General features: G+C 34.3%; 3 protein-coding genes across 7 annotated transcripts; 2 read left to right on the top strand and 1 right to left on the bottom strand.

Annotated features, from left to right (window-relative positions):
• Positions 1-1275: 1275 nt before the first annotated feature.
• LOC145047786 (uncharacterized) lies at positions 1276-3555 on the top strand. The gene is made up of 4 exons (XM_078996139.1): positions 1276-1703; positions 1926-2176; positions 2264-3043; positions 3123-3555. The coding sequence occupies exons 1-4, from the start codon at positions 1472-1474 to the stop codon at positions 3408-3410; spliced, it is 1551 nt and encodes a 516-aa protein (XP_078852265.1). The 5' UTR covers positions 1276-1471; the 3' UTR covers positions 3411-3555.
• Positions 3556-3644: 89 nt separating this feature from the next.
• On the bottom strand, positions 3645-6415 carry LOC145047787 (Mitochondrial ATP synthase D chain-related protein). 5 transcript variants are annotated; one of them, XM_078996143.1, is made up of 10 exons: positions 6188-6415; positions 5634-5658; positions 5325-5569; positions 5198-5239; positions 5021-5083; positions 4856-4918; positions 4678-4740; positions 4518-4598; positions 4271-4414; positions 3645-4203 (listed from the first exon to the last, which is right to left on the bottom strand). In XM_078996143.1, the coding sequence occupies exons 3-10, from the start codon at positions 5544-5546 to the stop codon at positions 3775-3777; spliced, it is 1107 nt and encodes a 368-aa protein (XP_078852269.1). In that variant the 5' UTR covers positions 5547-5569; positions 5634-5658; positions 6188-6415; the 3' UTR covers positions 3645-3774. The 5 variants fall into 5 exon arrangements, with proteins under 5 accessions (XP_078852269.1, XP_078852268.1, XP_078852267.1 ...); XM_078996142.1 differs by having other exon boundaries at positions 5325-5658; XM_078996141.1 differs by lacking the exon at positions 5634-5658 and having other exon boundaries at positions 5325-5633.
• Positions 6416-23170: 16755 nt separating this feature from the next.
• On the top strand, positions 23171-25095 carry LOC145047785 (cell division control protein 2 homolog C). The gene is made up of 6 exons (XM_078996138.1): positions 23171-23693; positions 23780-23891; positions 23971-24064; positions 24353-24422; positions 24608-24746; positions 24854-25095. The coding sequence occupies exons 1-6, from the start codon at positions 23287-23289 to the stop codon at positions 24944-24946; spliced, it is 915 nt and encodes a 304-aa protein (XP_078852264.1). The 5' UTR covers positions 23171-23286; the 3' UTR covers positions 24947-25095.
• Positions 25096-27056: the final 1961 nt, after the last annotated feature.

The raw sequence follows: 27056 nt of genomic DNA, 5'->3' as shown, positions 1-27056 counted from the left end.
TCAAAGGATTGGTAATATGATCATTATTACTTGTCACAATAGGAATCGATAATCAAAGAAATTAGATCCATTGCAATCGTCTTTAGAATCAACGATAGGGAATTAGCTAATCGAGCCTAAACGGAAAATTTCCTTAATACTTGTCTCAACTTGTCTTTAATTTGAGCTACTTTTTGTCTTAAGAAAGTTAAATGTCATTAAGTTTTCTGAACTTGCAAAATCAGAACCAACCCCCCAATTTGCTTATTTAATTAGTTAACTTTTAGCAGTTATTTTAATTTATAATCATTCACGTTCCCTAAGTGTTCAACAACTCATACTTACCATTTCTATATTGCCAATAGAATAGGTACGCTTGCCTTGTGTAGCAATTTTAGTGGATATTAAGTTCAATTTACAAATATAAAACGATTAGATCTCTACACATCAACAACCACCACAGCCGGAAAAATACGATCACTAGCACTAGTCAACATCACCACCGGTGTTGAACCTCTTTGAAAACCCTTTGGAAAACCCTTCTCGAAAACCCTCCGATATGAAAGTCGTCGTCACCTTGAGCTCGTCACCGCTAGTGAAGAAGAAAAAATGAGATTTGAAAAGATCTTGGGTTTTTGGGTGGCGAGATCTAAACATCTAAGGTTTGTGGTCATCACCTTGATCTCTTGACGATTATCGGAGAAGACGGACTAAGTTCTGATACTCAGTGGCCGACAATAGGTCTGACGATAGGGGTGGAGTCGGTGGTGATCTGATGAACCAAAGATCTATAAACAAAGAACCGAAGTTAGGTTTCCCCTAATGAAAACTGAAGTGGGAGGAGAGAGAGAAATGAAAGGGTGGATGACCGTGTTTCCGCCGAGAATTATATGGTCATCTGTCATGTTTTCGGCGTGAATGGCATGGTGGTCGGCGATGCTTTCTTGTCGATAATAAATGGAAAGAGAAAGAGAGATGGTATGTTAAAGAGAAAAAGGAGGAGGTAGAGTAGTATTTTATTTCTTATTTTCTTTGTAATTGTTGTAATAAAAGAAAAATAAAAAATAAAAAAAAACAAATTAAAAGAAATAAACCCGGTATTTTATAAATCATTTGGACCAAAACCGCAATAAAATTCATATTTTAGACTAGCAATACTAGTCTAAATTTTCTTTTTTTATTAAAATGATAATTCACAAAAGATAAAAGTTTAGGCTAATGTAGTAAAATAGGAAAGTATAAAGATTTTTTCTTTTCGCCCAAAGCGGAGGTGGAGTTATGGATGAGTTATAATAAGATGTGTCACATGCCCGCGCCCAAAAGAAAAAGAAAGAAGAAAACCTCCGTTAACTTCACTCCTCTCTCTCTCTCTCTCTCTCTCTCTCTCACTCATGGCGTGATGCTTACTGAAAGCAAGCAAGTTCACTGTTCATTGTCTCTCTAGCTTTATCACATGGAACCATTGTGTGTGTATCTTTGTGTAAATTGCTAAATGATGATGAAGCGGAATTCTTCCAAAGACTCACTCATCGGTATCGGAGGTCGGAATCTCCATTCTAATGGTATTCGTAATGCTCCTCCAGTGGCCGGGTTATTATCTCACCGGAGAGTTATGAGTTTCACCAGCACCACCGAGGATTTCAACAGCAGTAACAGCAACAATGTCGATTTCCTCTCTCGTAATCGCCGTAGTCTTTCCGTCGCCTCCTCCGACGAATCCGACTGTATGATCCCTTACATGTTTATATTTTTTCTTCAATGTTATCGACCTGAATAGACGATCGATTTTTGGATATATCAGACAATGTCATTTGAAGTACAATTTTCCCTGCCTAAATTCGTAATTCCTCGTTGATAATGCTTGTAGTTGGATTTGTCAGTTGTTAATGTTCATCGCTAATTTTGATACATATGTGTTTATTGATTTTTGTTCTGTTATTCTTCAGTGCAGATGAGATTAGGAAGACTTTCGGTTGGATCAACTAAAACTGCAAAAAACGTATTAGATGATCTACTTTCATCTAACGAAGGCGGAAAGCATGACTACGATTGGCTCCTGACTCCTCCGGGAACTCCTCTACTTCCGTGTTCCTCCGATGGAAAAGAATCAGAGTCTCAACCAACATCAACATCAATATCAATCACTCCTAGAAGATATTCTTCAGTTAGATCAGGCTCTGCCACTAAGAATTCAAGGGTGCGCTGCGCTTCTTTCTCTCTTTTGTAATGTAATCTCCTTAGATTTTTCATTTGATTACATAATAGTGAGTTTTCTGAATTGCAGCTTTCTGCTTCTCAATCTGAGAGTATCCATCCTTCAAATTCAAAACCAGCAAGAAGCAGTTCAACAACTACCAACAGAAACCCTAATATTCTAAATACTAGCTCTGCTTCCGTCTCATCTTACATAAGACCATCCACCCCAACTAAACGTTCTTCATCCACCGCAACCTCACGACCTTCAACACCTTCGAGAACCCTCCCGTCCACCACCAACACCACCAACGCACGTTCTTCATCCACCACCAGACCATCCCAAAACTCAAGACCATCAACTCCTACTTCCCCTGTCATTCGACAACCTTCTTCTAGGCCATCGACTCCCACTCGTAGGAGTCCAACACCTTCTGCTACATCTTCACCTTCTTCTGTACGTGCTTTATCTTCCAATGGCCGGAGTGTAGGGCCCACATCCAGGCCAAGCTCTCCTAGCCCACGTGTTCGCCCCCCACCACAGCCGATCATCCCCCCTGATTTTCCACATGAAACGCCACCAAATCTCAGAACAACTTTACCGGAAAGGCCTCTCTCTGCCGGAAGGTCCAGACCAGGTACAGCCATGGCTACAACCTCTGCTGCAAGTATATCAAGGAAACAGTCATCGCCAATAGTCACTAGAGGAAGACACACAGTGACAGAACCTCCCCCTTCAAGAGGACAATCACATGTGCCTGAGTCGCTCACAAAAAAACCTATAAAAATTTCAAACTCCGAGGGAGTTACGGGTACAGGATTTGGGAGGAATATCTCAAAGAAATCACTTGACATGGCCATAAAACATATGGTATTTTAGTTTTCTTTTATTTCTTTGAATAATATTGTTGTATAATCAATCTCAAAGATCCTCTATTTGTTTGTTGCAGGATGTAAGAAATGGAGGCATACGTCCTTCAACACTTTTTCCTCAAAGCATCCGGATGCAAGGTGGGCATGGTTCAAGTAAAAATGGAGTAGTGAATAATGGAACTTTATATTCTTCTAAAATAATCAAAGTGGACATGTATGAGAGCTCGAGGTATGATTCTCTTTTACTGAAAGAAGAGTTGAACGACACAACTTGGCTGCATAATGTAGAAGAAAAGAGTGATGAATTAGGTCTATTGTTTGATAATGGTTTTGAGACACTCCCTGAACCTTTTTCACCCTTGTGACATCACTTCTTATTCATTAAATTATGTTGTCTGAAAGTGAGTGTGTTTTGAATCGGTTTGTTTACATTACATGTAATACCCAAAAAGAATAAATTGATATTGTATATTTCTTGAAATATAATATATAGATAGGTTTAAGTCATAACATCTTAGTTTATTGTCCATTTTTTTTTTTTTTTTGTAACATTTTGTACCCTGTAATGAGATTGTCGGTTATGGAGGAATCTACTACAATATCCAAAAACAATTTTCTCTTTCTCTCATCATATATATCTAATTTTCCTACTATAATCATATAAAACCAGTTCATGATATTGTTTTTGGTACATAAGCTTCCTTTAAAAATTAAAATTAAGAAAATGTCCTAGGTTTTCTCAACCAAGTCGGCCCCACTCACGTATCTAGCAACCAATGATATGAATCGAAAGGGGGCCCCAATGAGAGGGGCATCTATTAAAGGCACCACATCCACATCACCACCTCCTTTTCTCTCTAACAACACATCACTCTCATCCAATGGAATCTGCACAATCTCTCCAGATGCCATGCTTACTCGATTCACATCATCTTTCTTCATCGACTCCATAAGTTTATCATCAGTAGTTGTCTCTGTATCTGAAGTTTCATCATCAACTTCAGAATTTGTCACCATTGGATCATCAGTTGTTGTCACTTCACCATTTAAGCTGTTCACTTTCTCAATAAGCTTCTCATTTTCAGAAACAAGTTTCTCAATCAGACCCCTTGCAGATTCCAGTTGTGTCTTCATCTCCTCATCTTCCATTACAACATGCTACACACCACCAAACAAAATGTATCAAATGTCGGGTTTCTGATTAAAAAAAAAAAACGAGACAAACCTTTGACTTTGACTTTTCAGAAGATAAATGGGAAGCCATGGAATTCTCAAGGTCTTGAATCTTTGACTGAAGAGCAGACACGTGTTCTTTCAGCTGCTGGTTTTGGTGGGAAATATCATGTCTGGATGTTTCAAGCTCTATCACCTGAAAGGCTTTGATTTATAGCACCTCACCTTTATATTTTTACAACAGAAAGTGTGACAAATATTATAAATAGATGCTTATAAAAACAGCACCAAAAATGTACCTGTGCTTGTAATCTTGCATTAACCTTGTTCAAAGTGTTTATTTCTTCAACCAATTGGTTTACTTTTTCCTGATAACCAGTCTGCATATTATGCTGATGTCAATCATATAATGCTAAATCAATTGCATACAATTATTATTAAATATTAATTGTAACTCACCTCTTTCTGAAGCCAGGAATCTTTTTCAGTTTGTAATTGTAAAATTCTTGTCTCAAACTCAGTCTGATGATCAAATCACACATGGATATAACAGTAAGTAATCAAACATGTGTAGCATTTTTTTTACAACTATAACAATTCTTTTGGCTAATTATAATTTATAAGTTATATAATTCACCTCTTTATGATGCCATAAGTTTATTTCTTTCTGTGATTGTGAAAGGTTTCTCTCTAGATCAGCCTGAAAGAATTTGACAAAATTTAACATGAAAATTGAAATGTGAACTTCATAGAAATGAATGATGAATGATCAAATCAGTTCATCAAAGAAATATGTTACTACCTCTCTTAGTACATACACCTCCAATTGCTCTTTCAAATCTTTTATTTTTTGTTGTATAGAAGCCTGTAAATTGGATAGAATAATTAAAGAGAAAGATAGGATATGTCAAATTGTTGATAACACTAACACATGAGCATCAAACATGTTAAGAAATGCATATTTAGTATAAACTCTTACCTCTCTGTTAAATGAATAGGATTCAGCCTCAATTGAATGTGACTGTATAACCAAATTTTCAAAATAACAATAATAAGATATTGAGGATTTGTTAAAAGAAAATGTAATTTGGTCATAAGAAACTTACAGTTTCGGCTCCACTAATAGACTCTCTATCTGAATCCAAAACTCTTTGATGCAGACCCTTGTTATGAACATCTGCATTTTCAGAATTTAGGTTCTGATTATTCACATGGGAATGATTGTCATTTTCAGAGCTCAGTTCCCCAACACCAGTAGGTGGCCTCTCATTTGCTTTTCCCTGTTTGTTCTTCTTTTTCTTCTGTCTCTTCTTCTTTTCATGCTCCATGAGTTCAAATTTGTTTCAGAGCCCTAAACCAGATACTTAGAGGTGAGTTGTCACTTTGAATAAAGTATTATGTCAAAATCACTTTACCTGCATACATTGATAATCACCATTTCTGTGAAAGGATGAATAAGGAAAATCAAACTCAAGAGTAAGAACTGCTATAACAAATGTTCTTTGACGACACATAGAAGATATCGCCAACAAAAGATATCAATATGATATAATGCAAACAAGTCTATCGAGGTCCAGATCCCAAAGGCGGAAAATCGCATCTTGAGAATACGAAAGAAGAGTACTTATGTAGAGTTAATTTTGGGGTGAGGGGAGAGGGGTCTAGAGGGTAAGAAAAACTTATGGCTTTCTGTAGTTACCTCATCAGCTAATTGCATAGTTAATTTACACAGTCAATTAAACAGATTCATAAACTGAAACTACAACCCTAAACATATAATTTAAACACACATTTGAAAAAGAAGACCGAAGGCTGACGATGGCCAAACAGATTGACATAGCAATTTCTTCAACATATTACCGATTCAACATTACACATTGCGTTTAGCAATTGGTGATATCATGAAATCGAAACCAGAATTTTCACAAGAAAATGCTCTACTAAAACATGGAAATAGAAAATAAAATACCTGCATCCATCAGGGGAAGGGATGATGCGTGAATAGAGTTGAAATGAATCGAAGTTGCATAAGAAAATAGAAGATAGGTAGGCTTACGTGCAGATCTGAATTGCAGAATATAAAATGTATATAGTTTTATGTTAGGGTTCTTGGAAGGTGAAGGGAATTGTTTAAGAACGATAGATGTGCCTTTCCCCTCTCTGGAATGGAAATGGCTTTTCTTTACGAAATTGTGTTTCGTTTCAATACGTCAGTGGGTTGTATTTTTTCTTTTTATTCAATTATTTAATTATTTAATTATATAGACAATGGAGAATTTCATGAGTATTTTTATAAATTTTTATAATTACATTTATGTATTATTGTAATCGTAAAACTTTAAATATTTTTATAAATTTATATATATATATATATATATATATATATATATATATATATATATATATATTTTGAACGCCGAATGCATAAAAAAACACTAGCAGGAAGTTAGAACAAAAATACAATTAATTTATGAGCCGGTATAGCATCCACTCATTTCAAATCTTACCAGTCTTCTGATTCCTATTACAAAAACAATTAAACGAAAACAAAATAATGGAATCAAACAGAAACTCATTTTTTTACTTCTTTGTCCCAAAGAGGATGGCGTTTCCATACGTCCACAAAACCCAAATCACAGTAAAATAGATCGAGTCCATGGTGACTCTACGAGACCTTGCATTCGATAACCCATTAATCCAGTGAACCAAGTCAGAGACATAAGAGAACATTAGAATAGAAATACTCACCAAGACTCCACTTTGATCCACAACTAACGAGCTAACAAACATTTAAGAAAAATACGATTCACATCCTCCAGAAGACACGACGGGCATAAAAGAGAATCAAGATCAACGATTCAACCCCTCTTCTATCTAGATTGCCTATCGTAGGAAGACGATCCAACAACAATCTCTAAATAAAAATATTAATTTTAATTTGGAGAAATCTATTCCACCTTGTTTCTATATTACTATATTACCCGCTTGAGGTCTTAACCGGACTAAATGCATACACACCTCCTTAAACCACAAACACATCTTCATTCCCTATTGACCAATACCATGAATCCTAATTGTTAGATAAATGCACATACTCTAACAAAACAGAAAGTTGAGCATGATTGATTGCAAGAACTTCACCAACCCAATAATCACTAACAATAGCGTTACCATTGCTAGCAATTGAAAAAAAGTCAAGGAACACGTGCTTTTAAGGCACTATCTCCACACCAAACATCTAGCCAGAATCTAATCTTCTCACCATTTTCCACTTTCCTTGAAATAGAGTCAAAAGGAATTAAACATTTATTATGTAAATCCCACACTAACTTGACAATCCCCATCCACGCTCCACCCTTAGGCCTAGAATTAGACATATAAAATCCGCCATCTTGACCATAACAACTTTTTATAAGGTCAACCCATAGAATATTTTGGTTGTTTAGAAACCGCCACCTCCATTTGTACAAAAGAGCTTGATTAAACGACTCCAAACTCCCAATAAAAAGCCCACCATTCGATCTTTCATTTAGGGAAATTCCTCGCTTAATCCAATATATAAACCAGCTATCATCTTCCACAACTCAAAATCAAGCTCTAATATTTTCGAGCTCCCTACAAACCGAAACAGGCACATTAAAAAGATAAAAATAATAAATACCCAAACTCCTGAGCACCGATCTCACTAAAGTAACACGATCCATATAGAAAACATTTTACATTTCCACCTAGAGAGTTTGTAATTAAATCTGTCACAGCTAGCATCTTAGGACTAGAAATTTCTATCTATGTACAACTAGCTTCCTTTGTGTAACTATGTAACACTATGTGCAATATAAGTTAATTTCAATACAATACAAATTTATACATCCAAAATTTTGTTTCAGGTCGAAACCTTCCCGTGTAAGCCCAAAATCTAATCCAATAAGCCATGTGCATTCAACTTTGGGCCTTAACCCAAACTCTCTCGATCCAAACCCCTTAATGGGCCAAAACTCTCTTATTGGGCCTAATAGGCCGATAACCTCTCAACTTGTTTCCTTTGGGCAGAAAACCCACTTTTGGGCCATAATTTGGGCCAAAAATATCTATCTAATGCCATATTGGGCCTTATTGGGCCATGAAGAATTATTTCAAGCCTCTTGGGCCGAAAACCCTTACCATTTAACCTCATTGAGCCGCAAACCCGTAGATGGGCCTTCATGGGCTGAAAATCCTTATTGGCCTTCATGCAACCTCTCCAAATCCGATCGGCCCTTAGATTTTTAAAAAAAAATGAAAAAATGGGGGGGGGGGGGTTGACTTTGGTAGTGCCACCTCAATAATATTCACCATATAACAAGGTGATTATTCACCATACTTCCATGCAACCTTGTTTAACCAACATACATCAAGAACTAGCCATTTCTCCTCCCTTATCCCCCCCATCGGCCGAACACATGGCCACCCTCCTCATATCATCTCATTATTCAACTCTCAGTCTATACCATACTCAAGTTGTTTTATTCCATTTCATGCTAAAATCATTCCTCAAAACCACTCTCTTTTTGTGTTTATTCTCCTAGAAACCATCTTGGGTTCGAAAATCTCTTCAAGATAGCAAGCTAGGCCAATAACTGTCTCCACCTTCCTCTTCAAATCCGAAAAAGCCCAAGGTGAGCTTCATACCCCCCTTGTTTTTGAGTTTTTCCTTGTTTTGGGGGAGGATACAAGTCAAGGTCTTGTGTAATCTTTATATATTTGTTTGCATGTGTATGTTTTACATGTTTTGGTGTGTGAAATGTTGTGATGTCTTGCTAAAATCTCACAAATTCAAGATTTATCCAAGTCTTGAAGTTGTTGGAACAAGTTACCTTATGTAACTTCTTATGTTTTGTTGAATATGTTAAATATGCTTAGAAACTCACCATGAAACTAAAGAAGAACTTAATAAGGAACTTATTTGACAATAAAGTGGAAAATGGGTATCTTTGAGTCATTTTCGATAAAAAAAAGAACCATTTTTTACAATAAAAATAAACTTGGGCCTTTATTGTATATGTTAGTATTAATGAGCTAAAATGGTCATTTTTGATAAAAAAAAAAAAAAAAAAATAGGCCTTTTATGACATTTTCAGTATTAATGGGCTAAAATAGCCATTTTTTATTAAAAAAATGGGTTTTTTATGACATTTTTTAATTAAAATGGGCCAAAAAGGAACTACTTAACAATCTTGGGCCAAATATGACATTTTTATTTAGAATGGGCCGAAAATGGACTATTCAGCAAACATGGGCCATTTTTGAATACTTTTGTAAAAATGGGCCTTAAATGAATGTTTTTATAAAAATGGGCTATTCTTGACAACTCTAGTAAAAATGAACCACTTTTATATCCTCAAAGATAATATTAATGTGTCATTGTTAACACTTTGGATAGTATTGGGTCTTATATAGTTTAAATTGAGCCTTATGTGATAATTCTATTTTATTGGGCCTCTAGTAACAATAATAGTACCAATGTGGTATTTTGACATTTTCGGTAAAGCGATTATATTTTTATTGCTTATGATTTGTAGTCAAAATGTACCCTAGTAACATTATTTATGACGTTAAATAATGAAAATCATTACTAGCGTAAAATTCGTTAAGGCTCTTGTGAGACGCACCTTCACCGTACCTATCTTAGTGTACACCGTAAACCTTGTAGTTATAACCTGAGTCTCCTGGAGGGAGAACGGGAATTTTTGTATAGATCTATACGGGGTTGACACCCTACACCTGAGCTGCTCGCTACAGTTGGACAGGCAGTCTAGGGTGATAAATATCTTCTTAGAAACCGACGCTTGAAGAACGTCAAGACAGGCACTCCGTCATATTAGTATGGTTATAACGACTTAGATAAAGAATAATAATATTATATTAAAATTTATGCAATATCTACACTTGACACATGTTGTGAAGTACGAACCTATGCATCATATATTTTACATCTACTTTCATCATATAGGTCTTAGGGTTTAAGACCACACTTTTCATATAAAAGAAAATACAGGGTTTTATGGGGATCACTCACTATACATTTTCAAACAACTCTAATATAGAATACACATGCAATTATATATGATTGGAAACAAAACTCACAAACTATTTTTTTACAAGAAAATATTTGATTTTCTAGAGATTTACAAACTACTACAAAGTTTTTATATAAACATATTTATGAACTCACCAACATTTTATATGTTGACGCTTTTCAAACGACTTGTATTCTCAGAAACACATTGAGCCAGACTCTTTATAGCTATGGATTCTGAATGAATGTTGTATTTTGGTTTCATCATACATTTGTTATTTTAGGATGTAATTTGTTATGAACAAACACAATACTATAAACCAGGCATGTTGAAATTTTGAATGTATGATGATGATGATGGTCATGTTTCCTTTATATACATTGTTATGATATTACAAGATGAAGTCATTCACCCCCGGACGTTTCTACCGTTTCGGTTCGGGGGTGTGACAAAATCTGTCAAATAAGCCCCCCCAAGCCGATTTCCTGCTCATCATACGACCCACCGGCAACCCAAAGTACATTAAAGGAAACCTATCAGCCCCACAACCAGTACATGCAGCCACTTGCTCAATAGTTTCTTCACTCGCACCAATCCTATATAATATGGATTTATGAAGATTAATTTGCAACCCAAAAACCATATAAAATAGTCTAAGAATTCGAATTAACCTTGTATGTTCTCGGCATCCCATTCTCCAAAAAAGATAGTGTCATCTGCATAAAATAGATGAGAAATATTGAAATTTTGATCTCCAATAGAAACGCCTTTAAACATCATATTATGAGTAGCATCCTCCATGCACACATGTAAACCCTCCATAACCAATATAAAGAGAAAAAAAGATAGAGGATCTCCTTGTCTCAACTCTCTTCGAAGCTAGAACTCATCTCTAGGGCTTCCATTTAAAAGAATAGAAGATCTCGCAGAAGTTAAACATCCACGAATCCACATACGTCATCTCGCACTAAACCCCATTATCACCATGAGTCTATCTAGGTACTCCCATGAGACAGAGTCATGTTTTTTGGAAATCAACTTTGAACATCATCAACTTCCTATTTTTCATATTCACCCACCGAACAATCTCATGGACCATAAGAGGCCCATCCAAAATTTGTCTACCCTTTATAAAAGTAGATTGCACTGGATGAACAATAGAGCTAACCACCTTAGCCAATCTATTAGCCAATAATTTTGCAGTAATTTTATACTGCAAACCAATTAAACTGATTAGTCTATTATCTTTTATCTCCATGGGATTATCAACTTTAGGAATTAAAATGATAAATGATTAGTTACAACCGGACGAAATTATACCAGAAACATAAAACTCCTGCAAAAAATCCCAAACATATTTTTTAAATAATTCCCAAAATTGCTTGAGGAACCGAAAAGAAAACTCGTCAAGGCCCAGAGCTTTATCACCACCACACGACCAAACGACTTCACGAATTTCATCTTCAGAAAACGTGGAATGAAGATCCTCAATCTGATCACCACTTAATTTTTGAAACCGGGAGCTAGGAGACTGGAGATAAACACCCTGATAATGCTCAAATTTCTTCTTGTAAAACTCTCAAAATTCTTTTTTTTGCTAACATCGGAATGTTGACCCATTCCGCATCCAACGAAATCCCTTCAATTGCCATTTGTTTTCTTCTTCTATTCAACATGCCATGAAAGAAATTAGATTTTTTATCACCTTCTATCGCCCATCTTATTTTAGACTTCTGAACACAATCTAAAATATCATTCTTATCAATATCGACACGTGTTGAAAGAGATTCGTTCTCTCATTTAGTATGTTAGCCGAAACCATCCCATCATCAAAAAGTTTGTCAATCTCAGAAATATGATTGATAAACCCTTTTCGCTACTCATCTTTCGAACTTTTCATACTAGATTGCCAAGTCTTAATTTTAACCTTGACAAATTTAAGTTTATTCTTCAAATTCAAACACTTACTAATAGAATTATCTAGAATGAAATCATTAAAAAAAAAAAAAAAAAAAAAAAAAAAAAAAAAAAAAAAAAAAAAAACCCTCCATGTGCAACCAGGAATTAAAAAGTTTGAAAGGAGTAGGACCATAATCACTATGTTCTTCTTTTAAAAGAATCACACGGTGATTAGACCATTATATGTCAAGAGCTATATATGAAATATTCAGAATATCATCAAGAAGATTTTCAAAAATGAGAAATTTGTCAAGACAACTTAGCTTACTCCAGCCCTATTCATCTGAGTAAACTTTCTACCACATATAGGAACATCAACAAGCTCTCCCTCATAAATAAAGTTATTAAATTATGTAGCTTGAGCAAAACAAAACACCGAACTTGCTCTTTCATTCGAGGACCTAACCACGTTAAAGTCACCAAAAACAATAAAAGAACTTGTAGTACGAGCCATGACCGAAAGAATAAATATCCAAAGATCACGCTTTTTTTTTCCAGCCTCTTGTGGAGCATACACATTAAAAAGACTACATTTAATATTATTCGTAACCGAAAAACCTTCAACAATAACCACATTTTCATTACATTGCACCCGATCCTTCTTGAAAACAATCGGGTCCCAAATAGAAAGGATACCACTTGACTTTCCCCTAGCATTACTACATGCATAATCAAATGTGGAATTTCCCCTACATAGATCTTATTTTAAACAGGTCCACTCGAGGCATACTTGTTTCTTGTAACCCGAGAAAATTCACCATATTTGAATTACACAATTCTTTCACCAAACCATGCTTTTTCAGCGTTTTTATCCCACAAACATTAAGAGACAAACTATTCATGTGGAGTGAATTACTCCCACACCGGTTAATCTATTTTTAAGATCAGCCTTGGAATTTTCAACATCATATCCAAGCACCTTTCCAAATTCTATAATTCTGGCAACTTCATCACATGAAACACTCCCATTACTAGGATTGATTTTCTTCAATAACTTAACCGATCCCATACTCCATGATCGCTTGTAATCATTACCCAAATACTAGAAAGCTCCACGACTTTCTTGAAACCTTTTACCTCCAAAACCCGAAGGTTTAGATAGGTTGGAATCATTTATGAGAGAATTACTCTCAGTTTGATCATGTTCCTGTGAAATATATTTAGCATCTTCACCAGATAGCTCTTGATGAACTTGAGTCTCTTGTTCAACATGAATGTTTTGATCAACTTTAAAATCCACTCCTTTTTCACATCCTAGATAGTTTTTATCAACATCAACATCATTATTTACATGGTTCACATTTACCTGTTGCTTCCTACCCAATATAAAGTTATCATTTTCACTATCCACTTTTGTTTCCTTCTCACACTGATATGCATTATCCTCTTCATTATTTACCGAATAATTTTCAAAGAAATCTCCGATACCACCTTCAAAACAACCTCTAGAACTACTCTCATCTTCTACAAAACTGCCTTCATTTGCAACATCAGGTTCCCAAAGTGTCATCTCTTTTACATGAACCTGATACTCTTTTTCTTAAATTACCACACATATAGATTCCTGAATGAAAGACATAACTCATGTCTGGACACACACTTTCCTTGCAGACATATAGTTAGACTCATCATCATCTGAAAACAACACCTGCCCCCAAATAGAAGCAACCTTCTTGAAAACACATGGATTCCAAGCACACATAGGGAGTCCAATAATCTCAATCCACACAACTATATACGAAACAACAAACTCATTTGCAATAGAACGAATTTTACTAAAAATATTTTGAATTCCAGCATTACCAGAAAAGTTTTTACATGCTTTCTCTGAATCAAATGAAATCCACACCCACATACCTTATTTTAATTGTGGAGAATCCCTCTTCAGTGCACATGTTAATCAGTTTTGGTATCATGGAAGCATCATAAACCTCAGCATGAAGTGTTTTTTGCGTATCAGTCGTTCCTGTTAACTCACATCCATTAATCATCACTTTTCGCAACTGATTGGATACGTTATGAGTACTAGTCCCTTCACCCATAACAACCTTTGCATACAATTTCTTTTTTTAGCCTCATTTTTACTTCTCACGTTATCCTTCTGCTTTTGATCTTGCTGGGATTTTCTTTTTCTACCATAATATCCTCCTGTCTTATATATTTTGATATTGAGGCAAAGACATGGTAATTGCCAAACCATATCTCACATAGTCTCCTTTCTAGTTCTTGATTGTTCTTGACTTTGTTGAAATTGACAAATCCAAATCTTCTACCCATTCTTGATCTCCTCTGGGCAATATAAACATCAACAACAGTTCTAAGCTTTTCACATCTTTTCCATAATTCCATTGGTTGCAGATCTCCAGGTAAATTTGTCACGTAAAAAGAAACCGAGATTTTGTTTATTGCATCATACTGTGATTGATACCTTCCACCCCTAGTTCTTTCTCGATTCCTGTCTCTATCTGACCCATCTCTGACACGTGAATTCTTCTTTCTCCCAACCTGTCTCTGATGGGTATTATGCAAAACATATAAATCCTATGTGTGCATGCAACCTTAATAATTGATCTATGTTTTTTCTAATTGAACATGCAACTTGAACAACAAAATAGAAACCCTAGAACACTAGTATATTATCGAAAAAATACAAATAGGGTTATAAGAATCATACCTTGATTGTTATGTAGTAATAACAATGTAAATCCTTGTGTTGATGAAGCCTTGAGAGCAAACGTCACAAATGCACACCTCTAGTGGTTCACATCCAACACTAGCAAAGTAAGATGATTGAGAAGAAGGAGAGATGCTAGAAAATTCGGTTATCCCTTCAAAATAAATAGTGGCCAAAAATCTTAGGGTTTAGGTTGTTTATATAGTGCAGTCAAGAAACCCTAAATAAGCCCCTACTCCACGATTATCTTAAACCGGATAATTATCCACTTTCCTATTTATCCAACAGGTATTATTTTAGAATCCCTTAATCATGAAGAAACCATCCATTCCTAATAGAGGGTTCTAGATTGCCTCTTGTTCAACTATTAAACAATTGCACTTCATCCCCTGCATTTTTAATTAATTCCTTTAATCTCAAGATTAATTTCAATTAATTTCTGATTATATATTAATTAAATATTACTATTTCTAATTAATATATTATTCTCATAATATATTAACAAATCATTTATTTCAATTTATTAATCAAATAATAAATCAACCCCCTTCTCCAAAATCATCTATCCAGTTGCTAGTTTTGAGGGCAACCCAAAAGGAATGTGCTACTATCAATTTAAGTATATAACAATTATAGTTATGGGCATAGACACCTAATCAAACAGTCTTCCACTTTGATAAGTCTAATACCTATAGTTGCTAGTAAACTTCAAATTTTGATTAGCAAATTGTAACTCTCAAAAGTTGTTGTCGAACTCTGACCCCGTCAAATATGTGTCCTAAGATAAGTGATCATGTAATCCTTCGTTATGCAATATATCATGTGGACATGAGACATGGAACATAATCAATCTCATTGCCCAATACTTTTTTTCCCGATTTCTGATTTGTAATGGCAAAGAACTACTAATCGAATACATCAATTTAGTCATGGACGGTCCTGACACTATAAGTCAACACTAAATTATCGAGGGGCCCAAATATATCGTTTTTTTTCCGTTAAGTCAAAAGTAACAGATGGACTTTGACTTATATGCTTGTGATTTACTCACCAAATTACGCACAAAAATATGTTTTATAACATCAAGTTACCGATGCGTTTACATATTATCAATGCACAATCGATTTGTAAACCACGACTCATATATCTTCGTTTAAATATTATAAGATATTATCGTCTCATAATTACTCGTGATAAATTCAATGAAGTAATTCTGAGCGTGGGTTAATCCAATACTTAAAATCCCTATTTTCAAGTACTCATGAATTTTGCAGCAAACTGTTGTTATGTCTAAACCCTTAGATAATCTACAATCCAATTTATGACAGCCTTAATTCGCTAATTACTTCCAAAAGTATGAACGACTGTGGAGTTTGAATAATCCAATTATTTTGGAAGTAAAACATGCAAAATGAAACACAAAATAAACAATAGACAAAAGGTAGTAATCCAACTCATAAATAAATCTCCATTACTTAATCACCAGAAGTCAATTACATTTATTTTGTTACAAGTTTCTAAATACCCAGCTAACTACTAAAACTAATATCATCCTTCGGTCCAATGCTCCTAGCATTCTAAATGTGCTAGACATTACTCAGACCCTTTATGAGGGGATCTATTGGATTCCCTTCTGATGACACTCTCTTCATGACGATGTGACCTTCTTCTACTCTGTGTCTAATGAAATGATATTTTTTGTCGATATGTCTCGATTTGTCATGATCGCTTGGTTCATTTTTCAAGGCAACCGCTCCTTCATTATCACAGAAAATATCCATTGGCTCCTTGATAGATGGAAAAATTCCAAGGTCTCCAATGAATTTCTTTAACCATATCGCATCTTTTGATGCTTCGCTTGTTGCTATGTATTCTGATTCACAGGTAGAATCAACCACTATCTCCTATTTTGAACTTTTACAGGTTATCGCTCCTCCATTAAGGGTAAACACCCAGTCAGATTGAGAATGAAAGTTGTCTTTGTTTGTCTGAAAGTTGGCGTTACTATACCCGGTTACTCTTAAGTTATCATTGTCACCAAGTATAAGGACACAATCCTTGGTTCTTCACAAATACTTAAGAATATTCTTAACTGTTATCCAATGAGCTCTGCCTATATTTCCCTGATAATGACTAACCATGATCAAAGAAAAATCCACATTAGGATGAGTACATGCCATAACATACATGATGGATCCAACGGCGAAAGCATATGAAACTCTACTCATTTATGTTATCTTTGCATCAGTACTCGAGCTCCAAGTCTTACTCAGTTTGGTATTACTCTGTATGGGCAGTTCTCCATTTTTTGGAATTCTCCATGCTAAAACACTTTAGTACTTTTTCCAAATACATACTTTGACTAAGTCCAATTACCCTTTTAATCTTGTCTCTCAAATTCTTATCCCCAAATATAAGCAGCCTCTCCCAGATCCTTCATAGCGAAACACTTCCCAAACCAAGACTTAACTTCTTCCATATTGTAGGATATGGTGTTGGATCCTAGCCTTGATATTTCATTTGGGTGTTATATCAAGGATTCCAATCAACTAACTTGAATTTCTCCCGTTTTGTAGATTTCAAAGTCTGAAAACTATGGTCTTCCTGAATCCGTTGGAAAAAGTTTTCCATGTGAATATGATATTCCACGATTGGATTGTGGAAATGGAAATCATGCTTCACTTCCTCTACCTCCTCCAATAATTCTCTCTGACCCACATGTTCGAAGACTTGAAAAGTTCAAGGTCACACAAGCCTTATTGGCAAAAAGACACAAAGATGGAAAGTTTGTATGTTCTCATGTGGGTTCCTCAAAATACTACATACAACACATCACAAAATAAACAATTATGGGTTATCAACAACCTTGGATACTACCCTAAGTCTCGGTGGGCAAACACCACGCCCTGTGGGTTATCAACAACCCTAGAGACTACCCGAAGTCTTAGCACACACAATAACACATATCACGGTAGTAACACATATATCTATCTAGTTGTTACACACACACACACACACATATATATATATATATATACATACATATATATATATATATATATATATATATATATTCTACTACGCATATAAGAATAGTGAGAAGACTCAGGTTGCACAAAAGACTGATAGAACTCACACTCGAACTACTGAAACTAGACTCTGCCTAATAATTGCACCAATTAACCCTAATTAATTAAGTTAATTTCCATACTCTATTAATCCCAAGCCAAGTTTAATCAACATTTAGGGCAAAAGATTGTTTTCCCCTTCCAAGACCAAAAACCCTCACAAGTTCCCTTAAAGGCACATTTAGCCAAAATTCGAAGAAAGTCAAAACTTGGCCTTACCTACGCCATACTCAACTTCTACGTTGGGCGTAGTTAGATTTACGCTCGACATACATGATCACAACTCAAAATCCAAGTTTTAAGGTCTTAACCACTAAGGCACTTTACCTCAACCTCAAATCTAACCCTAAAAGATGTCCTAATCCATAATTCTATGAATTTATGCCTTTTCATGGCTAAAGAGAGCTTAACCCCAAAACTCTAACTTCTAACATCACCAAAAACTCCATAACTCATGCATTGGTGAAAGGAAAGGATCAAACTTGAATTTTTATGACACTATGCACCCTAAAATGTCTGAAGGGACGCCTTATATGCATTAGAGTATACCATACTCACAAAGACCAATTATTTGGGACGAAAAAGCACCTAAATCTAAGCTTAAACAAGATCTAGCAAAACAAGCTCCAAGGTAAGAACTTTATGCCTTCAATAGATGAATAAAGAGATATAGATTCTGGATCCAAAAACTTGAATGCACCACCACTTATTTAAAGATCTTCCTTCACTACCAAGAACACTAAAAAATCACTCAAAAGCTTCAAATCTCACTCACAAGGTCTAGGGTTCCGATTTTAGGGTTTAAAGGAATGGAGGTTGATCATAAGAATGTCCAAGGGGGAATAAGATGCTTAAATAAGGGACATAACCCTAAAAATTTAGGGTTTAAGGGCATTACGAGTACGGCCGACGTACTCGACCTCCGTTGCGATCCACTTATTGCTTTACGCCCAACGTAAGGACTAGATTTCCAAAATAATTTCATTTTTAGGATAAAAAGTGCAAATACATGGACATGAGTGTTACAATAACACACACACACACACACACACACACACATATATATATATATGTATAAGGCAGCCAAACATGATTCTAATCAAACTATGTGCACCATTTAGAGTAAATTATGGTCTGTGTGGTTTGGGGTACTAATCTGCGCGCTTGGTCTCTAATTTTTTTCTTAACTCGGATGATCCCTAAAATGTAATTTTGTTGCACGTTTGGTCCATACCATATCTAAAAAGATTGTATTGCCCTTATACTTTTTTTAATTTATTAATTATTTATTTAGTAAAAAATATTATTAAAAACAAATGAGTCTCGACTTTTACCTTCACCCTTTCCATATAATCTTAATCTTCATCGTTGGCCAATTCGTCTACTACCACTACTACACACAAGACACGTTAATGGGGCGGGTTTGGAGCGAATCACCATTGATCCAAAACCTTTAAAGAATACCCGACCCATTAACTTGACCCGCCCCGCTCCAATAACCCTTAGGGTATTGAATAATCGAATCCATACCTGTGTCCACCGAATCAAAGAATACCCATCCCATTAACCTGACCCTTTTATAGCATTAACATTTCACAAGTTTGATGTGTGCTATAAAGTAATATTTAGTTATTTAACATAAAAGATAAAATGTCTACTTAAACAAGATATACATTACTTAATGCTTAAAATTCAATACAATAAGAATTAAATTTTACTTAGACATAGAGTTGCATACTTTTTGTCATATATATATATATATATATATATATATATATATATATATATATATATATATATATATATAAGGCGGGTTATAAGTAGAGCGAATCGACAATGATCCATACCCAATCCATTTAATAAAATTGTAAACGGGTATAGGTCGTAAACGGGTAAACAAAACGGAAAGCAAAGTCCAAACCCGCAAAAATCTTACGGGTTTGGACCGAATCAAGGTCTAAACCTGCTCCATTGAGAATCTAATACACACTCCTTCCTCCATCATCCTCTCCCTTACCTTCGTCTAAAAGCTCTCAGCTACCCTCTTATGGACACGTCATAAATACCTTTTTGCCAAAAAGCTCTATCCTCCATCAACACCACCACGTTCTTCACCCTTGATCGAGAAGAAAGGGTTAATATTGGATGATGTAAATCTCCGCCGTTGGAGGCTATTGTTTAGGGCTCCACGTCGTTACTTTATCCCTACATCAAAGGCTGTGTTAGCGACCCATCAACAGGATTAAACCAAAGATCCATTTTTTCCCTTCACTTTCTTTCTTACCCGTCCTGATGTATATTATGATCAAATTAAACCAAAGATGGATCCCTTAAATCACGGGATTAAAGATATGTCTCCTAACTCTATTGGTGATTTGGGTATATTAAGATCTTTACCATTCGGTTTAAGATTTAAGATTTGTTTTTTCACTAGGTTGGCGATTTAACTTGCAAACTCGAATTTAAGGTATTAGGATGTGAATCATTTGGTTTAGGATAAGAAGCATTTGGTTTATTATCTGTGTGTTTTATTTTTGATTTTGATTTTGAGGTTTGAATTTAATATATGAGATTTGTATTACTTTGATTTTGAGGTTTGTAGTAGTGGTGGTTACCGAAGGTCAATTGGTTGTTGAAGGTCGGTGATGAATTAAGAGTACGAGATCTTGAACAATGAAGAATAAGAGCATATCCAACCCATCCTAAATGCTATTTTTTCCTTCATTTTTCTCACATATTCTTTAACTCTACATTATTTATTCCCCTATTCTTGGAGATGTGAATACTATTACCATATATACGGAGTAATACTAAGTTGTCGGTTTTAGTCCTTTATATATATATATATATATATATATATATATATATATATATATATATATATATATATATATACAATTATAATTTACTTATGCATTATTTTTAATTTAAATATAATATTTATTTATAATATTTTGTTATGTAATAAATTATACTAATTAATCATAAATATAAAATGTATTTTTATTCATCGAATTCATATAAAAATTTAAATACATATTAAAATCACGAACACGATAACATATTTACAAAAACTTATAGTTAAAATATATTTTACAAACACCATATCATATGCATGTATACTATTTATTTAAAAGTGTATATGTCTAATATTTATATAAATGTATGTATAATATTTACTCAAAAGTGTGTATGTGTAATATTTCTATAAATACATGAATAATATTTATTTATAAGTGTATTTTAAATAATCTTTTTTATTTAATATTACTATAATGAAAAAAACATAGATTATATATTTGTTAAAACCAAATTAATAGAATGATGTATTTAACAATCTATATAAGTTGGAAAAATAAAACATATTATGAATATACTTTTTAGGGTAAAAAATAAAATAAAGTTGGAAATGAAACATTATTTACCTTATTTTTTTTTTATGTTAATTCTATAAAAAAAATGGATGGAGTTTGGAAATGGTGTAAAGATAGATAAAAATAATGAGTCTTAATAAATAAATAAAATAAATGATTTAAATAAATAATAAAAAATTAAAAATATTCAATAACGACAATATAATCTTTTGAGGTGTGACGAACCATACATCCAACAAAATTATATTTTATGGAAGTATAGAGTTAAGACACGTGATTTTAAATTAATGGGTAAATTACACCATTCGTTCATCTCGTACGTGTGTCCAAAAGCACGTTTAATCCCTATTTTCAAAAATTAACTCGGACCATCCCTTATATCATAGAAAGGTGCATGTTTCATCTCTCGTTAGTTTAAATTTGCATGTGTCATCCCTTGTGAGACTTGAAATGCCCAAAATACCCTTTGCAATTTCTTTTTCATTTATTTTTAATAGTTTTGATTATTTTTAGTTATTAAAAATATTTAAATTAAAGTTATGGGTCCACCTAACACTTTTACGTGTTATTTCTCTTTTTTTGAAAGAACACTAAACCACCACCCTCATCGAAAATCTGCAGCACCACCGAAAACCTGCACAACCACCACTAGAAACATAGACAACCACCACCAAAAATCTGCTCTCAGCTCACCCCACCCCCTTCGAACACCACCTATCATCGCTCAATCATCACTACTAGAAAACCCAATTAATATATAAAAAAAACAATTATTATGCAAACAATCCATAATTAGGGCAAAATCAAAATGGGGAAGACAACATTCTTCTCCAACTAGACGTTGTCGTCCCCTCCACCTCCGACCAGACTTCGCTAAACCACTCTATCTCTTTCTTCATCTCTAAACTAGACGTCTCTTGCACCACCACCTAGAAGAGTTTGAAGAGACGATCTCTAGCATTCATATCGGCGTAGTGCAGATCCACGAAGTGCAAATCCATGGATTACAACGTTAGTGGCTTGCGGGGGGGGGGGGGGGGGGGGTGGATTGGAGGCAACACATGGAAGATTTTATTTCAGTTCCGAAAAACCGATCTCCTTAATTTCCTCTTCCTCTTCTTCTTCCTCTCATCGATTTTGTTTCCATCACTTTCTTTCTCCCTCTTATCGGTGGGTTTAAAGGAGAAAGAGGAAGAATTTTTCTACTGGAAACCACCCTAAACACTACCATCTCTGTTGGATATGAAACTCCCATCAGAAACACAAATTTGAACCGCCACCAACTTCTTTCTCTCTCTACTGTTGCTTTTGTTCTACGTCATCCATTGAGGGTGGATGGTTTCATGATCTCGTCGGAGTATTTCGGGGACGCCGATCATTAGAGAGGAAGATGAGTTCGAAAGGAAGATGAATAGGTGAGAGAGAATGATCGAATCTGGGAAAGGGAAAGGAGGGGTGGGTGGGTTTGGACATAATATTTTTTTTATTTTTTTATATTAATTTAAACTGATAAATAGATTAAAATAAATTTAAAAAACAAATTATTAAGGGCAAAATAGTTATTTTATGTCAATAGGGATTAAGCGTGCAAGAAAAAACAAAATTAGGGATGATCCAAGTTAATTTTTAAAAATAAGGACTAAACATGCTTTTGATGATAAGGACGAACGTTGTAAATTACCCTAAATTAATCGACATTCTATGTTTTCTAGTTGAAATGGTAGGTTTGGGCCCAACCCAAAAATGAAAGAATTCGAATTGGAAGAGCGGGGGAAAAGTGGGAAACAAACACTTCGACTGCCGTTGCGATTTCAATTTGAAATCATATTCGATATCATCCCTCTCATCTCACATCCACTCTCATTCATCAATCCGCCATGGAAGACAAGTACGAGAAACTGGAGAAGGTAGGAGAAGGGACCTATGGAAAAGTCTACAAAGCCAAAGACAAGCAAACCGGCCAACTCGTCGCTCTCAAGAAAACTCGTCTCGAGATGGACGAGGAAGGCATCCCACCCACCGCCCTCCGCGAGATCTCCCTCCTCCAGATGCTCTCTAATTCCATCTACATCGTCCGCCTCATCTGCGTCCAACACATCCACCATAACGGCAAACCGCTTCTCTACCTTGTCTTTGAGTATCTGGACACCGATCTCAAAAAGTTCATCGATTCTCATCGCAAGGGCCCTAATCCATCTCCCCTCCCTCCTTCTCAGATCCAGAGCTTTCTGTTTCAGTTGTGTAAAGGTGTTGCTCACTGCCATGGTCACGGTGTTCTTCACAGGTATATATTTCCTTAATCTCTACCTCTCATATTCCCCTGCCCTCTTTTTTTGTTTAGTTTAATAATTGTTGGAAAAAAAAAATCAGAGATCTGAAGCCACAAAACTTGCTGGTTGACAAAGAAAAGGGGATTCTAAAGATAGCCGATCTAGGTCTTGGAAGGGCTTTTACTGTTCCTCTCAAGAGTTATACTCATGAGGTCTTGCTTGTCTTCTTCTTCTTCAATGATGTTGATTAGGTTAGACTTGGAATGCAAAATTTGATGTTTTGGTTTGCAGATTGTTACGCTTTGGTACAGAGCCCCAGAGGTTCTGTTGGGATCAACTCATTATTCCACTGGCGTTGACATGTGGTCTGTTGGCTGTATCTTCGGTCAGTATTAATTCCAGATCCTTTTATTCCACCTTCTTATATACACAATCTACAACCACGTTTCTCCTTTTTTTTCTTGTTCGTAATCTCTATCTCATGGGCTCTGTGAGTAGCCTTAAAGTAATACCCCCAATTGTTTCTTATTAGGAGCTGTTGTCATAATCTTTCCCCCTACACATTGGCTTTAAATTTGGGACCAAACCCAGATGGCATCCAAATATCAAAGTCCTGTCTATTTCTTGATTGTAGGCCATTTATATTATTAACCTGGGTAGTAATTTCTCACAGCTGAAATGTCAAGAAGGCAAGCTTTGTTTCCTGGTGATTCTGAATTCCAGCAACTGCTTCATATATTCAGGTTTATACTTAATACATACAACTTTACATGAAACGACATGCTTCTCTGTTATCTCAAACTAGACAATATGAAAGGGTGGCAAATTGTTTGCATTTCTGCTAATTGTGATTCTTGAAGGATTTATTTATATGAAGTGAAGAAGAAGGCAACATTGATTTTATTTCATTTTTGGTTTGTGGTTGCAGGTTGCTTGGAACACCAACAGACCAGCAATGGCCAGGTGTCACATCTCTAAGGGACTGGCATGTGTATCCGAGGTGGGAGCCTCAGAATTTGGCACGTGTAGTTCCATCATTAGGACCTGATGGGGTTGACCTTCTATCGGTATTATACTTTATACATCTCTCAAACAAGATTCTTGATATCTTTCTTTCAGTTGTGTAATGTAAGATGTATTTTTTTACATGATTACATGATTTTGTTGTTTTCAGAAAATGCTGAAATATGACCCTGCTGACAGAATCTCAGCCAAAGCTGCTATGGATCATCCTTATTTTGATAGCCTTGATAAATCTCAGTTCTGAATTACATTATCTATGTGATTGGGTTTGTAATTTGAGGTTTGAAGTGAAGAATGTCATCATCACCTTGGTGATTTTAGTGTATGATTGATTGATATAAGAGATTTCACAATATATGTGTGTTTTAGTGTGCTAAAAGTTCATTCAAGTTATTGTTATTTGTCATGGGATAGAGCTCTGGGGTTCATCGTGCTTGTTGGTTGGGTTGTGAAAGTCCTAAACTCCTCATGGTTTAACATCAGTTTGGTTTTACTTTACCAAAAAAAAGGTGAGATGTGATGTTTAACAGTTTAGGATGTTAATTAAGAAACATTTATGATTACAAAATATAAGAAAATGGTAATTATTAGGTGTATTTTATATGAATTTTGAGCTTTTAAGCTATTGGTAATTAACTAATGTTAGACCTCAAACCAAAAGAGGTCAGGGCTTTTCCAAATCTACTCAAGTCTCATTTCTTTGGGAAATAAATTTATTAAGGTAATTAATTTATCAGTTTGTTCATATATGGATAATTATTTTTTTTTTGTATACATTTAGATAATGAGTTTTTTGGAAGTGTTCATTTGATTATAACCGGTTATAATGGTTATATGTGAACATTTTTAAAAAATTCGTTATCTTGATGTGTACAAAGAAAAAAAAGTTGTCCAAATGGGAACATTCCGAAAAGGTAAGAGATTCAAAAAACTATTTTGTGTTTGGTTCCTAACTTATTTTTTAATTCGGAGGATCTTTACTATTTATTTTTGTTATGTGTTTGGTCAATATCATATCTCAAAAGACTATTGTGTCATTTTTAACTTATTTTTTTATTTATGTATTTATTTTTTATATTTTAAAAAAAGTTAATATACCTTATATATCTGTATCTCTTCATCCTAAATATAGTAGATGTTTGGTTTAGCTTTTGTGGGACAAAAGTTCTTTTTGTAAAAGAACTTTTTGGAAAAGGATTTTTTACAAATGTTATTTTTTAAAATGTGTTTAGATTAACTTTTGAAAAGAAAAACCAAAAGTTAAAGTGTTTGGTTTAACTTTTACATGTAAAATGACAAAAAATAACATGTTTACATATTTATATTGATCTACTACTTTACATATATTATTTTATACTTAAATTTTTTTTAAACACATATTATAATTTTATAAACATTTTATTAGAAAATATAAAATATAAATTTCTTTTAAAATATTTCTAATTTTTTAGATTATACCATGATAATATTAAAATTACAACGCTCATACAAATTGTAAATAATTTTATAAACATTTTATTAGAAAATATAAAATATAAATTTCTTTTAAAATATTTCTAATTTTTTAGATTATACCATGATAATATTAAAATTACTACGTTCATACAAATTGTAAAAAAATCATAAGAGGACTTTTTGTATTATACCATGACAATATTAGAATTACGTTCATACAAATGTAAAATATAAATTACGTTCATACAAATTAAAATATTTCTAATTTTTTGGATTAGACCATAACAATATTAAAATTACGTTCATACAAATTGTAAATAATTAATAAAAATAACATAGATAATATTACATTCATCTACGTAATGTGATTATATTATTTATCTGTAAATAAAACAATCATTTATTATTCGTTTCAAACAAGTAGTAAAAACATAAAACTTGTGTTCCAAAAAGAAAAAGAAAAAATACTAACCACCCATTGGATAGGGAAAATTAAGATCTAATCTCTGTAAGGCTTCATTGAAAATTCTTGTATCGTGTGCAGTCCCCTCCTAACCGGCCCAAACAAATATAAAGCACATGTTAAAATCACAAACATCTATTATATTTTGTGTTGCATATCCCTTTCAACCAATGTACTTCACTTCATCTTTTTGTGGAACCGATGCCGTGACGTGTGTCCCATCTATAGCACCAATGCAATCCTTCAAATTCAAAAATATAACATAAATAAATTATTTGTTAAAGTTTGACTACCAAGAAAATAAACATTGGATAATACCTTGAACATTGGATAATACCGAGGGTTATTTAATATATATTCGGGAACATCATCATTATAGTTTGCGTCTGGCTTGATGATGTCGACACTCAGTTTTAGCACGGCTTCCAAAACTGTA

This window comes from Lactuca saligna, chromosome 5 (genome assembly GCF_052625555.1).
Source record: "Lactuca saligna cultivar CGN05327 chromosome 5, ASM5262555v1, whole genome shotgun sequence".
Taxonomy (NCBI): Eukaryota; Viridiplantae; Streptophyta; class Magnoliopsida; order Asterales; family Asteraceae; genus Lactuca; species Lactuca saligna.
The sequence above is the reverse complement of the archived record's forward strand: the minus strand, read 5'-3'. Positions and strand labels throughout refer to the sequence as shown.

What these genes read in the sequence shown, in the direction of transcription:
- LOC145047786 (XM_078996139.1), top strand. Translation starts at nt 1,472, where the DNA reads ATGATGATGAAGCGGAATTCTTCCAAAGACTCACTCATCGGTATCGGA. An exon ending in CTCCTCCGACGAATCCGACT is followed by an intron (nt 1,704 to 1,925) that starts GTATGATCCCTT and finishes GTTATTCTTCAG; the next exon opens with TGCAGATGAGATTAGGAAGA. An exon ending in CTGCCACTAAGAATTCAAGG is followed by an intron (nt 2,177 to 2,263) that starts GTGCGCTGCGCT and finishes TCTGAATTGCAG; the next exon opens with CTTTCTGCTTCTCAATCTGA.
- LOC145047787 (XM_078996142.1), bottom strand. Translation starts at nt 5,546, where the DNA reads ATGGAGCATGAAAAGAAGAAGAGACAGAAGAAAAAGAAGAACAAACAG. An exon ending in CCTATTCATTTAACAGAGAG is followed by an intron (nt 5,084 to 5,197) that starts GTAAGAGTTTAT and finishes TCCAATTTACAG; the next exon opens with GCTTCTATACAACAAAAAAT. An exon ending in ACTTATGGCATCATAAAGAG is followed by an intron (nt 4,741 to 4,855) that starts GTGAATTATATA and finishes TTTGATCATCAG; the next exon opens with ACTGAGTTTGAGACAAGAAT.
- LOC145047785 (XM_078996138.1), top strand. Translation starts at nt 23,287, where the DNA reads ATGGAAGACAAGTACGAGAAACTGGAGAAGGTAGGAGAAGGGACCTAT. An exon ending in GGTCACGGTGTTCTTCACAG is followed by an intron (nt 23,694 to 23,779) that starts GTATATATTTCC and finishes AAAAAAAATCAG; the next exon opens with AGATCTGAAGCCACAAAACT. An exon ending in GTCTGTTGGCTGTATCTTCG is followed by an intron (nt 24,065 to 24,352) that starts GTCAGTATTAAT and finishes AATTTCTCACAG; the next exon opens with CTGAAATGTCAAGAAGGCAA.